This window comes from Marmota monax, unplaced genomic scaffold (genome assembly GCF_021218885.2).
Source record: "Marmota monax isolate L192 unplaced genomic scaffold, Marmota_monax_Labrador192_F-V1.1 WCK01_AAM20220418_F8-fsc00260, whole genome shotgun sequence".
In the NCBI taxonomy this organism is placed as follows: domain Eukaryota; kingdom Metazoa; phylum Chordata; class Mammalia; order Rodentia; family Sciuridae; genus Marmota; species Marmota monax.
Genome location: NW_026694062.1, coordinates 977,116 through 1,001,705, shown reverse-complemented (window position 1 = coordinate 1,001,705; position 24,590 = coordinate 977,116). Strand labels below are relative to the sequence as shown.

The window sequence follows — 24,590 nt, the reverse complement described above, 5'->3', positions numbered from 1 at the left end:
ATATAATAGCCCATAAAACAAGACTCAATTGTTTCAAACTATTAAATTCAGAACAACTATCTCTTACAATCACAATGGAACACATTTGTAATCACAGAAGAGAAAAATCACAAATATGTGAAAAATATGCACATATTACAGATTTCCAGTAGATCAAAGAACAAAAGAGAAATCAGAAAGTACTATGATAAGAAAGAAAACAAAAACACAACCTACCAAGATTGATGGAAGCACCTATAGCAATACTACAAGGACAATTTATAGCCAGAAATATGAGTTCCTAGAAGGAAGAAACACAAGATTATCCTAATTAACCACATTAAAACACTGACAGAAATAAATTTTAAATTAAAAAAACAAACTAAACCAAAGCAAGGAAAAAAATGAAATATGTAGGAAAGCAAAATAACTCAAGCAGGGTGCTGAGTTATATCTGTAATCCCAGCTAGGGAGGCTGAAAGAAGAGGATCTCGAGTTCAAAGCCAGTCTCAGCAATGCGGAGGTACTTAGCAACTTAGTGAGAGCCTGTCTCTAAATAAAATACAAAATAGTGCTGGACGTGACTCAGTGATTGAGTGCCCCTGGGTTCCATCCCCAGTACCAAATAATAATAATAATAGTAACAACAACAACTCAATAAGGTATAGAAAACAGAGAAAAATCAATTAAACCAAAATTTCAAAATAGAGGACAATACCAATATCAACCCAGAAATAAAAGAGATGGTAAAGCATTAATATGAACAACTATATGTCAATAAATAACCTAAATGAGATTAATTAATCCCCAGGAAGACATAAACTACCAAAATTAACATAAATAGAAATCAATAATCTGAATAAATCTGCAACAACTGAAGAGACTAAATTACTTCTCCAACCAAAGAAAATTCTAGCACAAATGGCTTAACAGATAAATGCTATAGCAATCATTTAAAGTGTAAGTACCACTCTTTTATAAACTCTTTTCCCCAAAAAGAACATTACTCAACCCAATCTATTATTACCATTTTACACTAACATCAAAGAAGAATTTGAAACCATTAGGCAAAGCAAAATAAGCCAAATTCTGAAAGACAAAGATTGTGTTTTCTTTCATGGTTGGAATTTTAAGAGGAAGAAGAGGGGGAAAATTGGATGGGATGGCAGGGAATGGGAAGATCTTATGAAAACTAAAAGTAGACCAACAAGAATAAAAGACCAGAGGAGTAGAGGAGTGGGTGCAAAATAAGAGGAATAATATTAGGGGACAAATAGATGAGGACAGTGGAAACATAAGGTTAAGATACGAATAATTTGGGCTGAGGATATGGCTCAAGCGGTAGCGCGCTCGCCTGGCATGCATGCGGCCCAGGTTCAATCCTCAGCACCACATACAAACAAAGATGTTGTGTCCGCCGAAAACTAAAAAATAAATATTAAAAAGTTCTCTCTCTCTCTCTTTAAAAAAAAAAGATACAAATAATTTTATAAACTGGGCCCACTATGCTGACCTTCTTACATTCCAAGAAGCAATGAGCTGTTCTCAATGAGCTGTCTCTGAACTCATGGTCCTCCTGCCTCAGCCTACCAAGCTTTTTATTTTGTGAAACGTTCTCAATGAGTTGCCCAGACTGGCCTCAAAACTGCAGTCTGCTGGCTTAAGTGGACAGGATATGCTACATTCCTCAGCAAACTACCTATTACTTTCAGGAGAAAATATAGGCCCAAAATAACTCTGATAATGTATGGGGACAAATAATCCTAAAGCAACAATAACCTGGCAACCATTTACAGGGAAAAAAAAAAAAGTGTTTTTATGGGAGCTTTCAAAATCCCAGTGAAATCCAAGATGTTTGGAAGGCTGTTTTAAGAAGGAAGACCCTGCTCAAGTAGCAGTCAAACCACCCAGCAACTTATCTACAGTTCCATCACCCTGTGGACTTTTCCACAGTCTGAAATAGTATTAATTCAGCCACCATTACCAGAAACCCATAAGCCAGACCCATTGTTCCTTGGGTAACATGCCTGTCTACCTCAATATCACAGCAGATTTTCAACAAACATACTGCTAAGTAATATAATTTGCATATGTAATGTTCCCTAAAGGCCAATGTATTTAACACTTAGTCCCCACCTTCATGCTATGGTAGGTGGTGGAATATGCCTGCCAAAGGGATTGTAGCACGATGGTGTCTTCCTTTCTGCTCTTTTTTCACCTCCAGGCTGAGTGGAACAGCCTTGATCTACATGTATCCCCACAGGATGACACACTACTGGGAGAGGACAAACAGATGAGGGTGGTGGGAATACTTGAGTTTAAGAGAATAATTCTACAAAAGGAGCCCACTCAGTAGTTTCCCCAGTGCTTTCTTTGCCAAAAAACAATCTTCCTACAGTCCAGCCAGTCCTGAGGGAACAGGAAATAAAATCTTATTGCTTAAAAGTGTTTAAACAGAAAATTAAGAAATAATTTTTAATATTCAGTATAATATCTGAAATATGCACAGTGAAATAATATAAAGCAGTGAGTCTCAATCATAGAAGAGTTTTCCACCAGGGACATAATGTTTAGAGATATTTTTGTCTTATTCATTCCCTTCCTTCTTATCCTTCCCTCCTTCCCTCTCACCCCTCCTTCCTTCTTTTCTTTTTTATTTTTATGGTATTAGAAATTGAATCCAGGGTGAACATCCCTGAGTTTTACCCCTATTTATTTATTTATTTATTTATTTATTTTGGCGCCAGGGATTGAACTTAGGGACTCGACCACTGAGCCAGCCCTATTTTGTATTTTATTTAGAGATAAGGTCTCACTGAGTTGCTTAGCACCTCACTGCTGCTGAAGTTCTCTCTGAACTCATGGTCCTCCTGCCTCAGCCTACCAAGCTTTTTATTTTGTGAAACGTTCTCAATGAGTTGCCCAGACTGGCCTCAAAACTTGTGATCTTCCAACATCAGCTTCCCATGGACATTACAGGATTGACAACACTGGGCCCAGCTATAGACATTTTTAATTGTCACATTTGAAGATGGGTGGTAATTCCAGCATTTCGAAGGTTGAAGTTAGGGATGCTGCTAAATATCTAACATGCCCCACATGTAAATAGTGCCTAGGCTGAAAATTTTAATCTATGACATTACCAAACAAAACAAACCAGGAACAAAAGCTGAGAGCACAACAAAACAGCAAAAAGTTTCAGATTTACACAGAAGGCAAGAAAAGCAAAACAATAAACACAAACAGAAGGATATATAAGAATTCCAAGCCACACTGTATCAATAATATATTAAATTAAAGTAAATCAAGGGGGCCGGGGTTGTGGTTTGGCAGTAAAGCGTTTGTCTCTTGCGTGCGAGGCCCTGAGTTCGATCCTCAGCACCACATATAAAGCCACAAAAATAAAGGTATTGTGTCCAAGTAAAAAATAAAAATAGTTTTTTAAAAAGTAAACCAACATTCTAATCAGCAACCATAAATTAGAATAAATTTTTAAAAAAGATATTTTTTAGTTGTAGTTGGATATAATACCTTTATTTATTTATGTTTAATGTAGTATTGAGGGTCGAACCCAGGGCCTTGCAAGTGCTAGGTGAGCACTAGAGTGCCCTATTTTACTTGGCCACTGGCTGAGAAGAGATCAGCACTCCAAATTCTGGACACCTCCTTACTAATTTTGCACAAATATATATCCAGTATAGTAGTTTGTAGAAATGTGTAAACAAGGTCTCTGGCCTTGAGCTGGAGCTTCACAGAGATGTCAACATTTCTAATATAAGAGAAGTTACCAATTTGGGCTTTATAGCAACAGCTGGGGGAGCGGGGCTGGGGGGAAGCTCTCCCCTTCTCAGTGCTGTCCTTTGTTGAGAGCCACAGCCAAAGGGACCCCAGCAAACTTCTAGCTGCCAACTGATTGGCTCCTCTGCGGTGATGCTCATTGGGCTGTTTCCCTGCCCTTTCAGACCACGGAGCTGCTCATTGGGGGACTCTTTTTGGCTCTGCCCCCATGACCCAGCCAATCTGCCTCAAAGAGCAGGAGGAGTGGGGGAGGTGGAGAGGCTTGTGGGAAGCTGGTGGTGGCAGTTGGGCTCTGAGGGTTTTTCCTGAAGAGCTGTGTGGTGCAGTGTGTGTGTTCTAAAAATAAAGTGCGTTTCTTTTGACAAGCGGCTCCTGAATTGTGCCCAGCCAGACTGCTGCAGTCCTTGAAGAGTTAACTTGCCTAGAACAGTGAAAGAAAAACTGCTTTTATGTGAACTTCTGCAGACTGTGAACTTCTGAGCCCCTTGTCAGCACATCATAAAAATAAATAAAATAAAGGTCCAATGACAACTAAAAAATAAATTAAAAATAGAATAAGACAGTGAGAGAGAGAACGCGGGAGAGAGAGAGAGAGAGAGAGAGAGAGAGAGAGAGAGAGAGAACACGGGCGAGAGAGAAGGAAATTAAATAGCAACTCTGGCTTGAAAGACATGAGAAACCCATCCACATTACAATAACTCCCCCCAAAAAATGAATAAATAAAATATTTGGGAATTAATCTAACCAAGAAGTTGAAAGATCTCTAATGAAAATTACGTAACACAGAAGAAAAAAATCGAAGACACCCCTTAGAAGACAGAAAGCCATTCCATAAACTTGGATAAGACAAAATTAATTCTGTGAAAATGGCCATACTACCTAGAGCAATATATACATTCATATAATGTCCATCAAAATCCCAATGACATTCTTCACAGACCTTGTCAAAAACAACCTTAAAATTCATATGAAGAGATCCACAATAGCCAAAGCAATTCAGAACAAAAAGAGTGATGCAACAAGCATTATAATATCTGATCTGAAATTATACTACAAAATATCATACTAAAACCAGAATGGTATGGCATCAAAATAGATATGAAAACCAGTGGAACAGAATAGAATGCATAGAGATAAACCCACATACTTATAGCTTCTGATACTTATTTACCAAGGGGACCAAAAATAAAATTGAGGGCTGGGGATGTGGCTCAAGCGGTAGCGCGCTCGCCTGGCATGCGTGCGGCCCGGGTTCGATCCTCAGCACCACATACAAAATGAAGATGTTGTATCTGCCGATAACTAAAAAATAAATATTAAAATTAAAAAAATAAAATAAAATTGAATAAAAGAATCTTTTTAAATAGTGCTGGGAAAAATTGGATATTTTTATGTACAAAAATGGAATTAGATCCCCATCTTTCACCTTGCACAAAAGTCAAATTAGGATGAATTAAAGACTTAGGAATTAGACTAGAAACCTTGCAATTACTAAAAGAAATCACAGGGTCAACACTCCTATTCTAGGTGCAGGCACCAACTTCCTCAATAAGACTCTTAAAGCCCACAAAATAAAACCAAGAACCAATAAGTAGAAGGCCACCAACCTAAAAAGACTTCTGCACAGCAAAGGAACCAAGACAAAATTTTGGCTAGCTAATCCTATGATTGGTGATTAATATCCAGAATATACAAAAAAACTTGACACCAAAAAAAAAAACAACCCATAAAGGACCAATTAATAAATGGGCAAAAAGAGTTCTAAATAGAAATTTTTCATGAAAAGAAACTGAAAGGGCCAATAAATGTATTTAAAAATGTTCAACACCTTTAGCAATCAGGGAAATGCAAACCAAACTACACTAAGATTTCATTTCACTCTAGTCAGAATGGAATTATCAAGAACATACACAATGGGGCTGGGATGTGGCTCAAGCGGTAGCGTGCTCGCCTGGCATGCGTGCGGCCCGGGTTCGATCCTCAGCACCACATACAAACAAAGATGTTGTGTCCGCCAAATACTAAAAAATAAATATTAAAAAATTCTCTCTCTACCTCTATCTCTCTCACTCTCTCTTTAAAAAAAAAAAAAAAAAAAAAAAGAACATACACAATAATAAATGCTGGCAAGGATGTTGGGAAAAACAGACATTGTTGGTGAGACACCAAATTAGTGCCACCAATTTGGAAAGCAGTAATGGGGCTTTCTCAAAAGACTAAGCCTGGAATTATCGGAGCTGGGGTTGTGGCTCAGTGGTGGCGTACTAGCCTGGCATGCATGAGGCACTGGGTTTGATCCTTATTATAAAGACAATAAAATCCATCAACAAAAAAAATATATATTAAAAAAAAAAAAAGACTGGAACTACCATTTGATCCAATTTTAACTTATTGGTAAAAGAACTCAAATCAGAATACTATACCAGCACAATTCACAAAAGCCAGTCCAGATGCCTGTCAGTACATGAATGGATTAAAAAAATGTTGTATATACACATAATAAGATTTATTCAGCTATAAAGGAGGACAGAATTTATGACATTTACCAATGAACGAATAGAAATAGAATAGAGAACATCATGCTAAGTTGAACTAAATTAGGCTCAGAAAATCAAGGATTAAATGTTTTCTCTCATATGGGGAATCTGGAGCAAAACTGGGGAAATGTGGTGAGGGCTGGATATCATAAATATATATATGGAAGGCCACTGGAGTAGAAGATCAAGAGAAAGAGAGAAAGGACAGAAAAGAGAAGGAAATAAAAAATGAATTTACCAAAATCACATTATATGCTTATAAAAATATACCACAGGGAATTTCACTTTTAGGTGTATGTACAAAGTACCAACCAAAAATAAAAAGCAAAAGGAATACAATATAGTAGAGGAAGAAGAGGGAAGGAAGAGGTAAGGGGTAGGAGGAGGAATCTGGATTGAAATCAAATCCCTTGCATATGATTTTTGCCAAAATCATTCCAACTAAAATCTCTAATTGTAATAGAATACTGATACATGCTACAACATGGATAAATCTTAAAAATATTATACTAATTGAAAAAACCCAAACAGAAAACACCAGACATAGGACTTTATTTGTATGAAAGATACAAAATAGGGAATGATAGAGAAGACTATTGTTTCATTATGACATGAAGAAAATGTCCTAAAACTGACTGTAGTATACTGGTTGCACAGCTCTGTGAATACATTAACACTACTGAACTATACATTTTAAATATGTGACCATACATTTTAAATATATGAAAAATATATACAAGGTTTTGTTGAAAATAATACTACATCAAAATAAATCTATGTATTTTTTGGATTTAAGAAGATTTCATTTTTAATTGTTTCTTTCCACTTCAAATTATTCATGAAAACCAACTATAATTCTACTACATTAAATTAATCATATATTCAAAAATATACATGCTAAAAATTAATCTGCTGCTTTACTTTTACTTGTGAATCCAATATAAAATAATGAAGATGTACAGTTGGTTCTCCAATTCCAATGTTTTTGTATCCATAGACTGACCAAAAGCAAATCAAAATCATTTAGGAAAAACAAAAAAGTAGCTCTCTGCTAAACATGCAGATTTTTATGTCCCCTTGTCAGTATTCCCTAAATGATACAGTTCAGTAAATTCTTCTTTGTGAAGAATTTACATTGTTTTAGGTATTATATGTGATTCAGATGTAATTTAAAATATGCAAAGCAATGTGTATAAGTCATATGTAAACACCATGCCATTTTATATAAGGGTCTTGAGCAATTGTGGCATTTTCTAGGGGTTTGAAATCCCTAACAGGTACCAAACAATGACTATAGGTGTCTGTCCTTCATCATGAACTCTATCCATGGTTCATTTTCCCCTCTTAAGTAGCAATAACTTAAAAAGAATAATTGTTGGTTTCTTTTCTCCACACCCACCCCTTTCATTTTTAAAAATTACATTTATATTAACTCGGAAATCAATTGCAGTTAAAAGCTAATTAAAACTAAAATACCTCATACAAAATGCACATGCTATACTCTGTATGTTCTAACTTTAGAATTAACATTTGTCAGGCAGGGATTGTGGCTCAGCAGTAGAGTGCTCGCCTAGCATGTGTGAGGCCCTGGATTTGATCCCCAGCACCACAGAAAAAATAAATAAATAAGATAAAGGTATTGTGTGCAACTATAACTGAAAAAAAACTTTTTTAATTGGCATTTTTGTCAGTAATAAAAAAGAGAGCAAAATAACTGGGTATCAGGATGCATGCCCATATGTAATCCCAGCTGCTTGAAAAGCTAAAATAAGGATCACAAGCTCAAGGCCAGGTTGTGCAGCTTCCCAAGATCCTGCCTCAAAATAAAATTTGAAAGGCTTAAGTCAATGTAGCTTGGAGGTAGAGTGCCTAATGTGCAAAATGCTGGGTTTAACCCTCAGTTTTAGGGAGATAAAGGAAGTGGGGTGTGGGAGGCAATGGAGAATAAAATTTATATTGATCATAATTCATCCCAAAATGGAAAATTGGAATTCAAATTTGTACCAACCTTCCAGTAGTCAGCCTGTAAACTGTAGTATCTCTGATATGCAGATAATGCTGAAAACAAAATAATAATAATAATAATAATTAATTAAATCATTTCACAATTGAAGATCTACAATAAGATATTAAGAAACACTTTATTAGAAGTTGCCAGGACTGCTCATCTATCAACAAACTACCTGACATAAAAACCAACTAATACAAATTTTGTGGCTTAAAAACTGAGTCAGGTGTATAGAAACATGACTAAATCTCACCCATGTATTTGAACAAATGTAAAATCTTGGCATTTACTTTCATCAACTTTTCTTCTCTTGGAAATGAAGAACAATGGAAATTTTCTAAAGCTCATACATACTACAGTGAATCTTCTCAATTTTTTCTTAACATTTCTAACAAGTCAAGTAACTCTTAGTTGTGATGTTTCCCTTTACAATGTCTTTGGACCCTGTTTTCAGTTTAATTCCAATATAGTTATGCCCTCCTCTCAACCCATCTAAAGGAGCAACATTTTCTCAAGTCACATAAAGTAGTTTCTGACAGATGAAAAGGAAAATCAGAAGCTATATAAGCATATAAGAATTAAGACATTCAAAATATTTTTAAAAAGGAAAATACTCTATCACTGTCTAACTGATAAGCATGTATTTAAGTTCCCTGGGGTTAACTTTAAACTGAAAATGACCTTAAAGTAAAAAGAAAAAACTTAAATGAAAGCAGTGTCACACCAAAGGAACAGCATACTATAGTATGCTGTAGATTTTTATAACTTGCATATTTTTATGAATTTCAGATGTCTTTATAATAGAAATGTAAATTATATCTGAAATCCTTTAAAATTTAAACCACAATTTTTTTAAGTCTAATAAGAAACATTTGCTTTTTCAGTTTTAATGCTAAAGAGACAGCAGTATATGTAAGAATCACAATGCAGGCTATATTTCATGTCTGAAAATTTTATGACTAAAAACAAAAACATAGAAGAAAATGACTTTGAAAGATAGCCTAAAGGATCCACAAATCCTTCCGGAAGAAAAGCAAACAAATGGTAAAAATTACCTTTAAACTATCACTTAAAAGTCTCTGGAAATTGTCTTTTAAGAACACCAACCAAATGAAAACATGCTTGCATAAGAAAATCTATATAATATCAAAAGAACAATAAGAATGTATAGCATTTAGTCATAAATCATTCCTTCTCACCATTCCCACTTCACACCTTACCCACTAGGATTCAACTATGATAATCTTAAAAACACTGAGTTCTTTCTCCTTGCCCAAGTGCCTGTTTTAGGGCTTGAAAATCTCCCCAAGAGGGTGCCAATATTTATCTTCACCATCTGGCTCCATATTCCAAGCAAAAGCAAATGACAATGGTATTGCTTTGATCTATACACTCACTCTTACAGAGCTGAACCTGAATCAAGTGATAGCAGACCAAAACTATACCCACCCTTAGCCCACATAACTCAGAGAGGAAGATTTCATACTGGGAGAAGCAGTATGAGAAAGATCAAGACTTTACTCCAAAAAGCAGAAGACTATTCTAAGAAAAACATTTAATATCCCAGGCTCCAGCCCTCAAAAGGAGAAGTTCGGGCTGGAGTTGTGGCTCAGTTGTAGAGTGCCTGCCTAGCATGTATGAGGCACTGGGTTCAATTCTCAGCACTGCATATAAACAAAAAAATAAATATCCATCAACAACTAAAAAAATATACTGAAGAAAAAAAAAAAGCAAAAGTTCCACTCTGAAGGCTAAGGCAGGAGACTTTTGAGTTCAAAGCCAGCCTCAGGAAAAGTGAGGTACTAAGCAACTAAGTGAGACCCTGTCTCTAAATAAAATACAAAATAGGGCTAGGGATGTGACTCATCTAGTGTCCTTGAGTTCAATCTGTCATATTTATGCCCCTCCCCCACCATCCCCAGAAAAGAAGCTTAAAAATTATTTTTTTCCATCTAGGAAAAAATAAGTAGGTCCACTCTCACCATTCATATAATACAGTGCTAAAAATTATATTCAGAGAAATTAGAAAAGGGGAAAAAGAAGTGATAAAAACAGGAAAGAAAGAAGTCAAATTATCACAGTTTGCAGATATGATCCTATAGCTAGAATTTCAAAAACTCCACGAAAACACGATTAGAGCTAATAAATTTGACAAAGTAGCAGGATGAAAAATCAATATTCAAAAATCAATAGCTTTCCTACATACCAGCAATGAATCTACTAAAAAAGAAATCAGAAAGCAATCCCATTATAATAGCTTCAAATAAATAAATAACCCAGCTAACCAACCTAGAAATAAATCTAACCAAGAAGGTGAAAGACCTCTGCAATGAAAACTGTTAACACCGAAGAAAGAAATTGAAGAAGACCTCACAAGATGGAAGAACCTCGAATATTCAATGATATAAAAACCCATATTGTTAAAATGGTCATAGTACCAAAAGCAGTATATAAATTCAATTCAATCCTCATCAAAATACCAATTACTTATTCACAGTACAAGGGGAAAAAAAAAGACTAATGGTGAATAGAAGACACAGAGACAAACTTACACATCTACAGTCATCTGATTCTTTTTTTTTTTTTTTTTTGCTTTTTTTATTTTTTATTTTATTTTTAGTTGTAGTTGGACACAATAACTTTATTTTATTTCTTTCTCTTTTTTTTTTTTTTTTTTGAGAGAGGATTTTAACATTTATTTATTTATTTTTAGCTTTTGGCGGACACAACATCTTTGTTTGTATGTGGTGCTGAGGATGGAACCTGGGCCACACGCATGCCAGGCGAGCGCGCTACCACTTGAGCCACATCCCCAGCCCAGTCATCTGATTCTTCACAAAGCTGCCAAATACATATTAAATTAAAATTAATAAATGGACCTGGGGAAACTGATTACCCATATGTCAGAAGATTGAGATTACACCTTTATCTCTCACTTTGCACACAAAAAAAATCAACTCAAAGTGGATCAAAGACTTAGGAATTATACATGTATGAAGACATGAATGATGTGACTCTACTTTGTGTACAACCAGAGTTATAAAAAATTGTGCTCTATATGTATAATATGAATTGTGATGCATTCTGCTGTCATATATAACAAATTAGAATAGAATAGAATAAAATAAAAGACCTAGGAATCAGACCAGAAATTATGCTACTCCTAGAGGAAAAGTTAGGGTCAACACTCCAGCATACAGTCACAGGCAATGACTACTTCAATAGGATCCTTAAAGCTTAGGTAATAATGCCAGGAGTTAATAAATGGATGGCATCAATTAAAAAGCTTCTTCACAGAAAAGGAAAATAAGTATGTGAAGAAAGAACCCACAGAATGGGAGAAAATCTTTACTAGCTCCTCCTCTGAAAGTCAAAGATTAATATCTAGAATATATAAAGAAATCAAAACACACCAAAAAACTCAAATAACACAATAAATGGGCAAATGAGTTAAACAGACAATTCTCAAAAGAAGAAATAGCCAACAAGTTTTTTAAAAACTGTTTAATATCATTAACAACTTGAGGAAATGCAAATCAAAACTACACTGAGATTTTATCTCATACCAGTTAGAATGGCACTTATTGTGAATACAAATAACAGTAAATATAAATGCTGGAGAAGATTATGGAGGAAAAAAGAACATTTTTACATTGGTGGTGGAATTGTAAATTAGTACAACCACTACAGAAATCAATACAGAGAGTGCTGAGAGCCATAGCCAAGTAGGAATGACACATGGCATTTTTGGTTGAAAGGTGACCCCAGCAAGCCATTGAGATGATAATGATTATGTTAAGATGTGCATTCAATTGGAGATTAGACCCCTGCTGTCATCCTTGGCCTGCTACTTTGGAGCTCTCCCTGGACTCCCAGAGAGTTCCCATTGGTTGGGGAAGTGCAGTAGGAGGGAATTCTGGAGGAGGGATTTCCTGTTGGTGCAGTGTGTCCCAGGAGAAGGCCGCGTGGGATTCGCGGGAGGTTTGGAAATAAAGCTTGTTCCTGCTTGAATGATTTTGTGCCCAGCCAGACTGCAGCAAGAGAGTCCTTAAAAAAACCAAGCATGGAACCACCATATGATGCAGCTATATCACTCCTTAGTATTTACTCTGAAGAATTATAATCATCCTACTATAGTGATACATACGTACCCACGTTAATGGCAGCACAAGACACAGTAGCCAAACATGAAACTAACCTACATATCTATCAATGGCTGAATGGATCAAGAAAATATGGTACATATTCAAAATGAAGTTTATTCAGCCGTAAGGGAAAATGAAATTATGGCATTTGCAGGAAAATAGACAGAACTATAGATCAATATGTTAAGCAAAATAAGTCAAACAAAAGGCTAAGGGTTGTATATTTTCTCTCATATGAGAAAGCTAAAGAGGGAAAATGGAAAAGAAAAGGTGGTGATTTCAGGAAAATCAGGACAGGTAAGGGACCTAGGGTGGGAAAGGGGAAGGAAGAGGAAGTGATAGGGAGTGACACTGGCAAAATTATATTGTTATGTTGTATACATGCATGAATATGTAACAATACATCCTATCAGTATATATAACTATAATGCACAAATTAAAAATACATGAGAAGAAAAAAAAAAACCCTGCATTTTTCCAGAAGAAAATGAGATGATATATTTAAAATGCTATAAAATACTGCAAATCAAGAAATTTAAAAATATGCACCAAAATTATTTTTCAAAAATGAAAAAGAAACTAAAACATTTCAGATAAAAAAACTAGGCCAGATAAAAACGGAGATGGCTCACAACCAGGATGCTTGTTCAAATGCTAAAAAGATTAAAATTTGAAATTAAGACATTACACACTGACGTGAAGTTATATTTAAAGGGGGGGAGGGCTGGGAATATAACTCAGTTGGCCTCACTTGCATAAGGCCCTGGGTTCAATCCCCAGCAACACACACACACACACACACACACACAGAGTGATTAAAGAGTATCTATTTTGGGGCTGGGGTAGTGACTCAGTGGTACAGCACTTGCCTAGTATGTGTGAGGCACTGGGTTCAATTCTTACACCACATACAAATAAGTAAATAAAGTGAAGGTCCATCAACAAATAAAAAAAATTCAAGTATCTATATCAATATACATAAAATCCCATATTGTTTTTTTATTTAAGCCTCTTTTTATATGCATTAGAAAGCAACTGCATAAATCAGTAATTATAAGTCAATGCTAGAGATCACACAATGAATAAGGATCTAATTTGTGGATATAACAAATAGATTGTGAACAGAGATACAAAGAAAACAAAAGACTTTCTAAATTACTGAAACTAAATTCTACAAATGCAAAGTAGAAAATATTGTACACATTTTAAGATATTGATTGTAATACCCCTGAACCAGTAAGAAATAACTAAAGGCTATAAAGAAAAGAGAAAAAGAAATCCAAATAATGCACCAGAAAAAATTAATCAAATTCAAAAGCCTGTAATGGAGGGACTGAGGAACAAAACATAGATTAAGGCAATAAAGATAATATGAACATTTTCTCTGATATGTGAGTGCTAATAACAAATAACTGTAAATATAAATGAGAAGATATGGAGAAAAAAGAATAAGGGATAAAGGGAAGTACGGAAGTTCAATGGATTAGATAAAGGGGAATAAAAGGAAAGAAAAGATAACAGGAACAGAAAAGGTAGCACAAAGAATCTAATATAACTTTCCTATGTACATGTATGAATATACTTCAGTAAACCTCTAAAACATATATGACCACAAGACTGGGATCCTAATTAGAATAAGATCTACTCCACGTTTGTACAAATATATCACAATTCACTCTGCTATCATGTACAACTAAAAGGAAAAAATAAATTTTAAAAAACCTATAAAACCCAGGGAGAAAGAATTTTATTACATACAAATAAAGGATCAATTCATCTAGATTTTACTTTTATAACATATTCACTCCAAACAGAACATCAAAATATAGAATACAACATGGGGCTGGGGTTGTGGCTCAGTGTAGAGTGCTTTCCTAACAAATGCAAGGCCCTAGGTTTGATCCTCAGCACCACATAAAAATAAACAAATAAAATAAAGGCACTGTGTTCAACTACACCTAAAATATAGACATTAAAATATATATATTTAATATCTTAATATAAATATTAAATTAATATTGAAATTAATATTAACTTAATATTTTATATATAGAAAGACAACACAACAGACAGAACGCAGATATAAAAAAATATGATAGACTAAAATCATATTTTTGTAAACTTTTACTATCCTGCATTCAGCAACAAATACTGGTGAGTAAAATATCAATAAAATTAGATAATGTCTACAATATTATAAAACATCTAGACCTAGTGTAGTATATAAAAACACTTCATCCCAATCATTTAATGTATACTTTTCTCAAGCACAGAGGAAAGTTATGGTCTACCATAGATAAAGTTAAGTAAAAAAGTAATTTTAAAAACACTGGAATCATACAAAGTATCCATAATAGAAAAAAACTTAAAAATCAATGAAAAGAAAAAATTTTAAAAACTCAAATACTTGACAATTAGAAAGCACCTTCTTCCATAAGCACTAATTTTTAAAAAATTTAAAAATCACATAGCAAATCAGAAAATACTTTTAACTGAATTAAAACAAACAATAGAGTTAAATATCAGACACAGATGGAAATAAGGACATTGACAATTCTAAACACATTTAAAATGAAGAATAATCTTAAAACAAAAACCAACTATATAAACCAAAGAATCAGGAATAAAGCAAACTAAACTCAAGAAAAATAACAGGAAGGAAATAATAGAGATAAGAATGAAAACAAAAACTCATGGATCAATAGGATAGAACTGAAAACCTAGAAATAAACTTACATATGTGATAAACTGACTCTTGACATGATATTTAGTACACAATGGGAAAAGAATGTAGTCTTCAACAAATAACCTTAAGACAATATAATTTGTTAACTTAAATTTATAACTTAAAAAATTACAGCTTTAATTTTTAATTATAATTAAAAATTTTAATTAAAGAATGAAGCTGATCCCTGCCTCACACAATACACTAAAATGTAAATATATCATTTGTTGTCCTAAATATAACATAAAATTACAAAATGTTGAAAGAAATCTTCACCCCCTTGAATATGGCAACAAATACTTAGCTATGGCATCAAAAGCATGAGCAGCAAAAGATACTAAAGTAAGATGAATTTAAACTAAATTTAAAATCTTGAGCATCAAAGCACATTGTCAAAAAAGTAAGTTAAGGAGAGAGATGCATGCCTATAGCCCAGTTACTAAGGAGTTATTAAGGAGACTGAGGCAGGTAGATTACAAATTTGAGTCTAATCTTAAAACCTTAGCAAACCCTGGTATCAAAATAAAATTTAAAAATGGAAAAGAAAGGGATATAGCTTAAGTTAAAGCAATCCTGGATTAAATCCCCAGTAAATACATAAACACAGAGACACACACACACACACACAGAAAAAAGTGAAACCTGCATGATAGAAGAAATATTTGCAAATCATATATTTGAACAAGGATTAATTATTTGAAATGTACAAATAAACTTCCTAAAACTCAATAATAAAAATACAAGCAGCTCAAAAAACAACAAAAAAGTATTTGAATAAACATTTTTCTAAACTTATACAAATGACCTACAAATATTCCACATCTACAGTATGGCTGTAATGAGAAGAAAAGGAGAACAATTACACATTACCAGTGGAACAACAATAAGTACAGCTTCTATGAAAAATACCTAGTTTCTCAAAAAATTTAAAACAAGGATTACTGTATCTTCAAGTAATTCGACTCTTAGATATATATCCAAATACCTGAAAACAGGGACTTAAATAGAAATTTATTCACACTTATGTTCACAACAGATTCCCAAATTTAAAAGGTAGAAATAACCCAAGAGTCCATAGATAAATGGATAAACAAAATGTGATACACAGATGTGTACAGTGGAATATTGCTAAGCTTTGGGGAGTGAAATTTTGATGCACAGTGTAATAAAAGGACTCTTAAAAAATGCTAAGTGAAAGAAATCTGACAGAAAAGAACAAGGTTTGTATGATTTCATTTAGAGAATTAACAAATAAGGTAAATTCATAGACACAAAAGTAAAACTAGAGTTTATCTGTGCCTGGAGTGTAGAAAACAGAGATTTACGGCATAAGGGTTACATAATTTTGTTTGGAATTATTTTTAAAAATTAGAGTACTTATAGCTGTTACATAATTAATACCAATGAAAATGTATACTTTTTAAAACATGATAAATTCTGTGTTAAACATAATTTAACACAAAAGCTTTCCAAATAAATGAAAAATTTCTCAGCAGCTCATGGGGCTGAGGCAGGAGGATCCCAAGTTCAAAGTCAGCCTTAGCAAGAGGGGAGGTGTTAAGCAACAGGTGAGACCCTGTCTCTAAATAAAATACAAAAGAGGGATGGGGACATAGCTCAGTGGTTGAATGCCCCTGAGTTCAATCCCCAGTATAAACCCCCACCTCACCAAAAAAAAAAAAAAAAAGGATTAAAAATGTATTCCTCTTTAATAAACTTCTCCATGGAGTGGGCAAATCCACAGATCAAAATGTAACTAGAGAAATGAATAGTTCAACAGAATTGGGTTTTGTTTTGTTTTAACTGAAGTTAGCCAGATGCAGTGGTGCATGCCTACATAATGACTCAGGAGGTTATAAGAGAATCACAAGTTCATAGCCTGCCTGGCAACTTCACAAGACCTGTCTCTAAAGAAAAAATAAAAGAAGGGCTGGAAATGTATCTCATTGGTAGAGCATATGCCTAGCATGTGTAAGATTCTAAGTTCAATCACTAGTACAGGAAAAAAAGAAAAGGAAAGAAAAAAAGAAAAGGGGCTGAGGATGTAATTCAACAGTAGAGTGCCCCTGGGCTCAATCTCCTAACAAAAAGAAAAAGAAAATGAGGCTTGTTTTATTCCCAGAAAAAGGAACAGAAAATGAGAGAAATTTTTAAAGAAAATTAGAAAGATTATCTAGTTCATTACATTTGCATAATGGATTTACAAAATGAGAACCGATTTTCTAAATTTTGACTAAAAATGTCCAACATGAAGAATTTGAGATGCAATATGCATAAATTCAGAAAACACACATACACTTAAAAAAAAAAAAAAAACTGGGTGCAGGGATACACACCTATAATACCAGAGGCTGAGGCAGGAGGATCATGAGTTTCAAAGCCAGTTTCAGCAATTTAGTGAGGCCCTATGCAACTTAGTGAGACCCTGTCTCAAAATAAAATACAAAAAAAGGACTGGGAATGTGGCTCAGTGATTAAGAGCCCTTGGGTTTAATCAGCGGTACGTACCTCCGTACGTTCATACATACATTCATTCATACACACATACATACATACATACATATATACATACAATACACAAAACTTCACACAATGTACTACATGGCCAATTTTTAAAATTTATGTTTGCTGAGGCTTCAGCATTCTCAGATCCTGCAATCATCATACCCAAACAACCAGATACAGAAGTGTGAAAAGGCAGGTCTCTGAGTAAGTTTCCCGTTTTGCCTTCCACTATGAATTAGTAACATTTATGCACCTATAAAATTCCCCAAGCTCTGTTCTTGTGGATTCTACCCTGACCATAATAAATAAAGGCACTTGCCTACCATGATCCACATATTCTGTCAGCTTCCCACCTACTGGGTAAGCCTGTTCCCAAAGATACCTTCCCAAATAGTCCTTGACCTTATTTCTTAAATTTTTTTCTTTCTCATCTTGATCTTTTACAAATTAAGTATGTGACTTTGGTGAACAGCTATACTTATGCATAAATCTAAAGCACATAAGATACATACTTATAGTCTAAAAAACTGAGTTAACTTTGGCCAATAATCGATTTGGCCTTGGCAGTACACTTTTGCTGCCGCAGTCTGGCTGGGCACAATCAGGAGCCACTTGTCAAAAGAAACTAACTTTATTTTTAGAACCACACACGCCAAACAAAACAGCCTCTCAGGAAAAACCCTCAGAGCCTCAACTGCCACCACCGGCTTTTCACAAGCCTCTCTCTCCCACACAAGCTTCTCTCCACCTCCCACAATCCTCCTCCTCTTCAGGCCGATTGCCTGGGTCACGTGGGCGGAGCCAAAAAAGTCCCCCAGTGAGCAGCTCCGTGGTCTGAAAGGGCAGGGAAACAGCCCAATGAGCATCACCGCAGAGGAGCCAATCAGCTAGATGTTGCTGGGGCCGCTGTGAGCCAATCATCAGCCAGCTGCCAGCATTTTGCTACTCTGGCTAGTTTGTCATACAATTAATTCTGTAATTATTTGTCGTTTTAGGTTTCTTAACATTTGTATAATGAGATGGTTCACTTCTATTATCACAAAAAATATTTTCCCCATCCAAATACATCTTTTTTCCTTTTTGAGCTTTTACTTCCTGTCTGACCATTTGATTTTCTTTCTCATTTGTACTTCTATCCAGATGAACATTTCCAGAACTTGCTGCGTTGTTGATCTGCCAACAGATGGATTTATCCCCACAGCAAGGTCACTTTCCATATGAAGAACACACAAAGAATTTGATGCAGAATTCATGTTATTCCATTTATCCTTGCTTATCATATAATACAAGCAAACTGTGATCTAATTAAGGTTTGCTTCATCATAATTTTTTTGTCTTGCATTGACTAATGGATGTGTTCTCTTAGGAGTTTCACTGATGTTATTCATTTGTGAGGGAGACCTAAAAAGTGTAAAAATAGAAGTTCCACCATATAAAAGAAGTTCACCATATAAAAGCTTTGCTTTGTTTCTGGTAGGAGAATTGGCTGCTTCTTCATTCAAAAGAACTAGTAAAGTTTTCATGGTATATCTGCCACAGTATACAGTATCATGGTTTACTGCATGAGATTTTAGCATGGCAGGACTAATGTCAGGGTTGCTGACAGCTACACCCTCTTGTTGAGAACTGATATTTTTAAACCTAAAGTCCAAAGTCTAAGCAGCTTTCTCAATTGCTTTATAAAAAGAATCCCTAGTGTTCTGGCCCTTAGCTGCATCTTTAACACTGACAGAAATTGACCCCCTGCAATGCTTGGACTTGGTATTTCTCCAAGAATCTCATCTAATGTGTCAATGAAATTTGACAGTCCCTTTAAATGTGTCGTATAGAATCAGATGATGACAGTGCACATCCTTTCCCTCCAAGCTCTATTGTTCTAATAAAGGACATGGCCATCAAAAAGACGTGTTTCTTTTGAGCAGCATGTTTCAAATATGTGAAGGCTTCTCTTCCATGTCCTTTAACAGGAATATTTAGAATATAAGCCAGAGACAGATCATTCTTTGAATTCACTAGTAGGCTTAAATATGAAAGGATAATTTTCTTTACTAGTAGCTATATCCAGGTTGTGTTTCATATCCTAGTGACATCAGCATATAAAGATCAGTTTCATCACTTACTGCATGCTCTTTGCTAGAGAGAACATTCCTTAATTGAATAGAGTATAACATGAAATGAATTTCAAAATCCTATATTTTTTTTATAAACATTGATCTAACATAACACTATGTTTCTTCAAGAAATCATAAGTCTTCTTATTGTCCTCATAATTGTCAACCACTGCCGTATCTTCAATGGGTAAGTGGAAGTGAAAGAGACTATAAATTCTTTTTAAGGGAAGGCTTTCTGGTTTATTTTGATTTATTTTGTGGCTTGTTTTGTTCTTTCTTTTTGCTTCCTTTCTCTCTCATTTTCTAACTTTCCTTTCTCCTGCTAATGGATTATTCTGTTCTTTCTTTTGTTTTTCCTATTGCCCTCATTTACTTAGGACCATCACTTGCTATATTTCTTCTGCATTCTCTCTGTTCTAAGCTCTTCTGCTTTCCTATAACATTGTTTTCTATTGGTTTTTGTTTTGTTTTGCTTTGTTTCTGGTACCAAGGTTTCCATTCAGGGGCACTCAACCACTAAACCACATCCCTAGCCCTATTTTAGAGCAGAGTCTCACTCAGTTGCTTAGTGCCACACTTTTGCTGAGGCTGGCTTTGAACTCATGATCCTCCTGCTTTAGCTTCCCAAACAGATGGGATTACAGACATGGGCCACAGCAAGTGGCTCTTTTCTCCTTATGAATTTTGAATCTACTTTTAGAACTAATTGGTTTATACAACTCCTGCCGCCACCATTCATGTTGATGCAATTATTGCTATTATTGATGACACAGATGACACCTGCTATTTACTTTAATGCCAGATATAGTTCACATTTCTTTATTGTTTTTGCTATTGGCAACGGACCCCATCATTTTTTTTTTGTGGTAATTCATATTTTAGACTGTCACTGTAGGCATCAGACATTTATTTTAACACTACATATTGTTCACGACAATTCTGGCTATTGTTTGTTTCCCCTTTTGTGTGAGTGCTTGAAATCTACAGGGACACTACAGGTTCACAAGGATGGACTCTGCTGCAGAACTAAACTCAGCCAAAACACAACACACCTAGTTCCATACATAAATTAAAATTCAAAATTTAGCTATACTTTAATAAAAACAACAGAAAAGACAAAAACCCACACTAATGATCAAGTTCCAAGTAGGAAATTTTAGAGTTAGGCGCTCTGGTTCCTCATAGAAACATTCACTTGTTCCTAGAGCAAAAACAAAGAGAATTAACACAAAGGCTGTAGATATCACATCTACAAGATGACATCCAACTAGTTCACTCTAAGACACTTTGTCATGAGAAGGCTGTGCCTAAAAAGGCACAAACTTATAAGAGTAAAAGTGAAATTCATCCCAACAATATCTGAAACCCACAGAAGAATAGAAGAAATATAAAAGTAACAAGTAACATAACACCTCCTAAAATACATAATGCATCAGCAACTAACTCAAAAGATATTGAAAAATAAAATATATGATAAAATTTTTTAAAGAAATGTTATAAAAATGATCAATTAGTTCCAAGAAATCACAGAAAAATAACAGAATAAATTAAGGAAGTCAGAATAGAATATGAATGAGAAATTCAATGAGGACATAGATATACTGAAAACGAATCAAATAAATCTTGGCATTAAGGCACAATAAATAAAAGAAAATGACCAGATGAAATCTCTCTAGTACAGTAAAATATACTGAATACAAAAATCTCAGAGCTAGAAGACTAAGTGGCCAATCCTAAACATTTAAATAGTATCAAAAAAAAAGAAAACAGGTAACCATGACCAAAATAAACACAAACTCTGAAACAACATTATTAAGGAATCAAATTTAAGAATTTCAATTTTTCAAAAATTAAACTCAAAATTTTCAATTTGAAATTGAAGAGGGTCATGAGATACAGGCTAATGAAATGAGTAACATCTACAGGGATTTTTCCAAACCTTGAGAATGTAATGGACTTCCAGATACAAGTGGCATTCAGAACCACAAATAGATAAGAACACAAAAGAACTTCTCCATAACACATTATAACATACAATCTAAGGACACAATTATTAAAGCTTCAAGACAAAAACATCAAGTCACATGTAGAGACAAGCCAATCAGAATTATTGCTGAATTCTTTTTTTTAAAATATTTATATGTAGATGAACATATAGTATCTTTATTTATTTTTATGTGGTGCTGAGGATCGAACCCAGTGCCTCACACATGCTAGACAAGCACTTTACCATTGAGCTACAGCCCCAGCCCCTGCTGAATTCTTAAAACTAACTCTAAAGACAGGAGGGCTCAGAATGATGTGTTCTAAGTCCTTTCAGAAAATAAACCTGTCAACCTCAATTGCAATATCCAGAAAAATTATCCATCAAATCAAAAAAGGATAAAAGAATTCATAATTACTAACTAAGCTAATACCACAAAACTTAAAGAAATACTTCACACTGAGGAAAGAAAAACAAACTGCAGATCTCACAAATGAACTAACAGTATTTCAGGAGTAGTTAAGCGAATGAGAAAGACAACCAAATTAAATATTATAAATAAATTGAGGAATTTAGAGCAAGAATTAATAAACACCTCTCTAAAATAACATTGAATGATCTCAACTCTCCAATTAAAATAGGCTGGCAGAATGAATTAAAAAACAACACTTAATTATATATGGTTTGCAAGAGATTCATATTATAGGCAAAGACAGCCACAAGCTGATAAGTGAAAAATGGAAACTGATAAACCATGTGAATGGAACCATGTCAAAAAAGCAGAAGTAGTCAGGTGTGGTAGCATACAATCCCAGTGGCTCGGGAGGCTGATATAGGAGGATCCTGAGTTCAAAGTCAGCTCAGCAACAGCAAAGCGCTAAGCAACTCAGTGAGATCCTACCTCTAAATAAAATACAAAATAGGGCAGGGAATGTGAATGTGGCTCAGTGGTCAAGTGCTCCTGAGTTCAATCCCTGTTACAAAAAATAAGGAAAAAAAAAAAAAAGCATAATAGTTATTCCCATATACAAAAAAGCAGATTCAATCCAAAATTAATGAAAAGATACACAAAAAAAGTCAATTCATATTGGTAAAGGGAATAGTCCAACAAGAAGTTATAATGTGGGCTGGGGATATAGCTCAGTTGGTAGAATGCTTATCTCACATGCATAAGGCCCTGCCTGTGTTCAATCCCCAGCACCAGCACCCCCAATAATAAAATAGAATAGAATTTATAATGATAGTAAATACTTATAACCCAAACATGGGTGTACCTAATTACATAAAATAGATACTACTCAAATTAAAGCTTGGGACAGACCTCTGTACAATAACAATACTAGGTATTTAAATATGGATCTCTGACCAGTATATAGGTAATCTACACATAAAACTCAATAGAAGGGCTGGGGATGTGGCTCAAGTGGTATCGCGCTCACCTGGCATGCGTGCTGCCCGGGTTCGATCCCCAGCATCACATACAAACAAAGATGTTGTGTCCACCAATAACTAAAAAATAAATATTAAAAAATTCTCTCTCTCTCTCTCACAAAAAAAAAAAAAAAAAAAAAAAAAAACCTCAATAGAAAACTTTTGGCATCTATAGAATATTTCATCCAGTAACTGCTGAATATACTTTCTTATAGCAGCTTGTGGAACCTTTTCCAAAATAGAACATATTTTAGACCACATAGCAACTCTTCACAAATACAACTCTTCGCAAATAGTGCCCTTGAGTTCAATCCCCAATAATCCACCAAATAAAAAAAACAGTATATAGAAAACCTAAGCAGAACATTAACTAGCAATAGACAGAGCGGTAATAAAAACTCTTACAACAAAGAAAAGCTGAGGACAAGATGGATTGTCAGCTGAATTCTACCAGGTATTTTTTAAATTTTTTTCCAGAGTAAATAGGCATGATACCTTTAAGTTATCTATCTATTTTTATGTGGTGCTAAGGATCAGATCCACTGCCTCATACATGCTAGGCAAGTGCTCTTACCACTGAGTTAAAACCACAGCCCCTGAATTCTACCAGATCTTTTTAAAATTTTTTAATTTGTCTTTTTACTTATACATAACATGGGTGTAACTTCCCATTTTTGTAGTTGTACACTATTTGATGGGGAGTTACACTGATCACATACTGATATAGGAACTTAGGAAAGTTATCTATGATTCATTCTATTGTCTTTTCAATCCCCAGCCCCACTCCCTTCCCCTAACTTTGGTCTATAAAAATCCAGTCAACCTCCTTCCCCTTCTCTCACACTCCCCCTACTACCTCATTGAGTGAATCTGCAACTGCATGAGAGATAACATTCAGCCTTTGGTTTGAGGAGACTGTCTGATTTTACATAGAATGATAGTCATCAGTTCCATCTGTTTACTGGCAAATGTTATAATTTAATTCTTCTTCATGGCTGAGTAATATTTCATTGTGTATATTCAACACATTTTCTTTAACCTCATCTGTTGAAGGACACTTTAGGCTGGTCCATAGCTTAGCTATTGTGAATGGAGCTGCTGTAAGAACTGATGTGGCTACATCACTATAGTGTGCTGATTTCAAGTCTTTTGTGTGTATGCCAAGAAATGGGATAACTAGATCAAATGATGGTACAACTGCAAGTTTTCTGAGGAATCTCCATATTGCTTTCCAGAGTGGTTACATCAATTTACATTCCCTCCAGAGTGTATAAGTATACTTTTCCCCATATCCTCAACAATATTTACAGTTACTTGTATTCTTTTTTTAAATTTGTTTTAGGTTTAAGTGAACACAATATCTTTAT

General features: G+C 34.6%; 1 protein-coding gene and 1 pseudogene across 7 annotated transcripts in view; both read right to left on the bottom strand.

The window, feature by feature from the left end:
• Positions 1-24,590, bottom strand: part of LOC124106573 (lysine-specific demethylase 6A) — a 193,703-nt gene that overhangs the window by 138,294 nt on the left and 30,819 nt on the right. For all 7 annotated transcript variants that reach the window (XR_006856098.2, XR_009228615.1, XM_058585527.1 and 4 more), the window contains exon 4: positions 8,323-8,372. Coding sequence is in view for 5 of the 7 variants with exons in the window: in XM_058585527.1 (XP_058441510.1) it covers positions 8,323-8,372 (50 nt within the window). In the remaining 2 variants the exon portion in view is untranslated. The remainder of the gene's footprint in view (positions 1-8,322; positions 8,373-24,590) is intronic.
• LOC131424942 (PCNA-interacting partner-like) lies at positions 15,071-23,320 on the bottom strand (annotated as a pseudogene).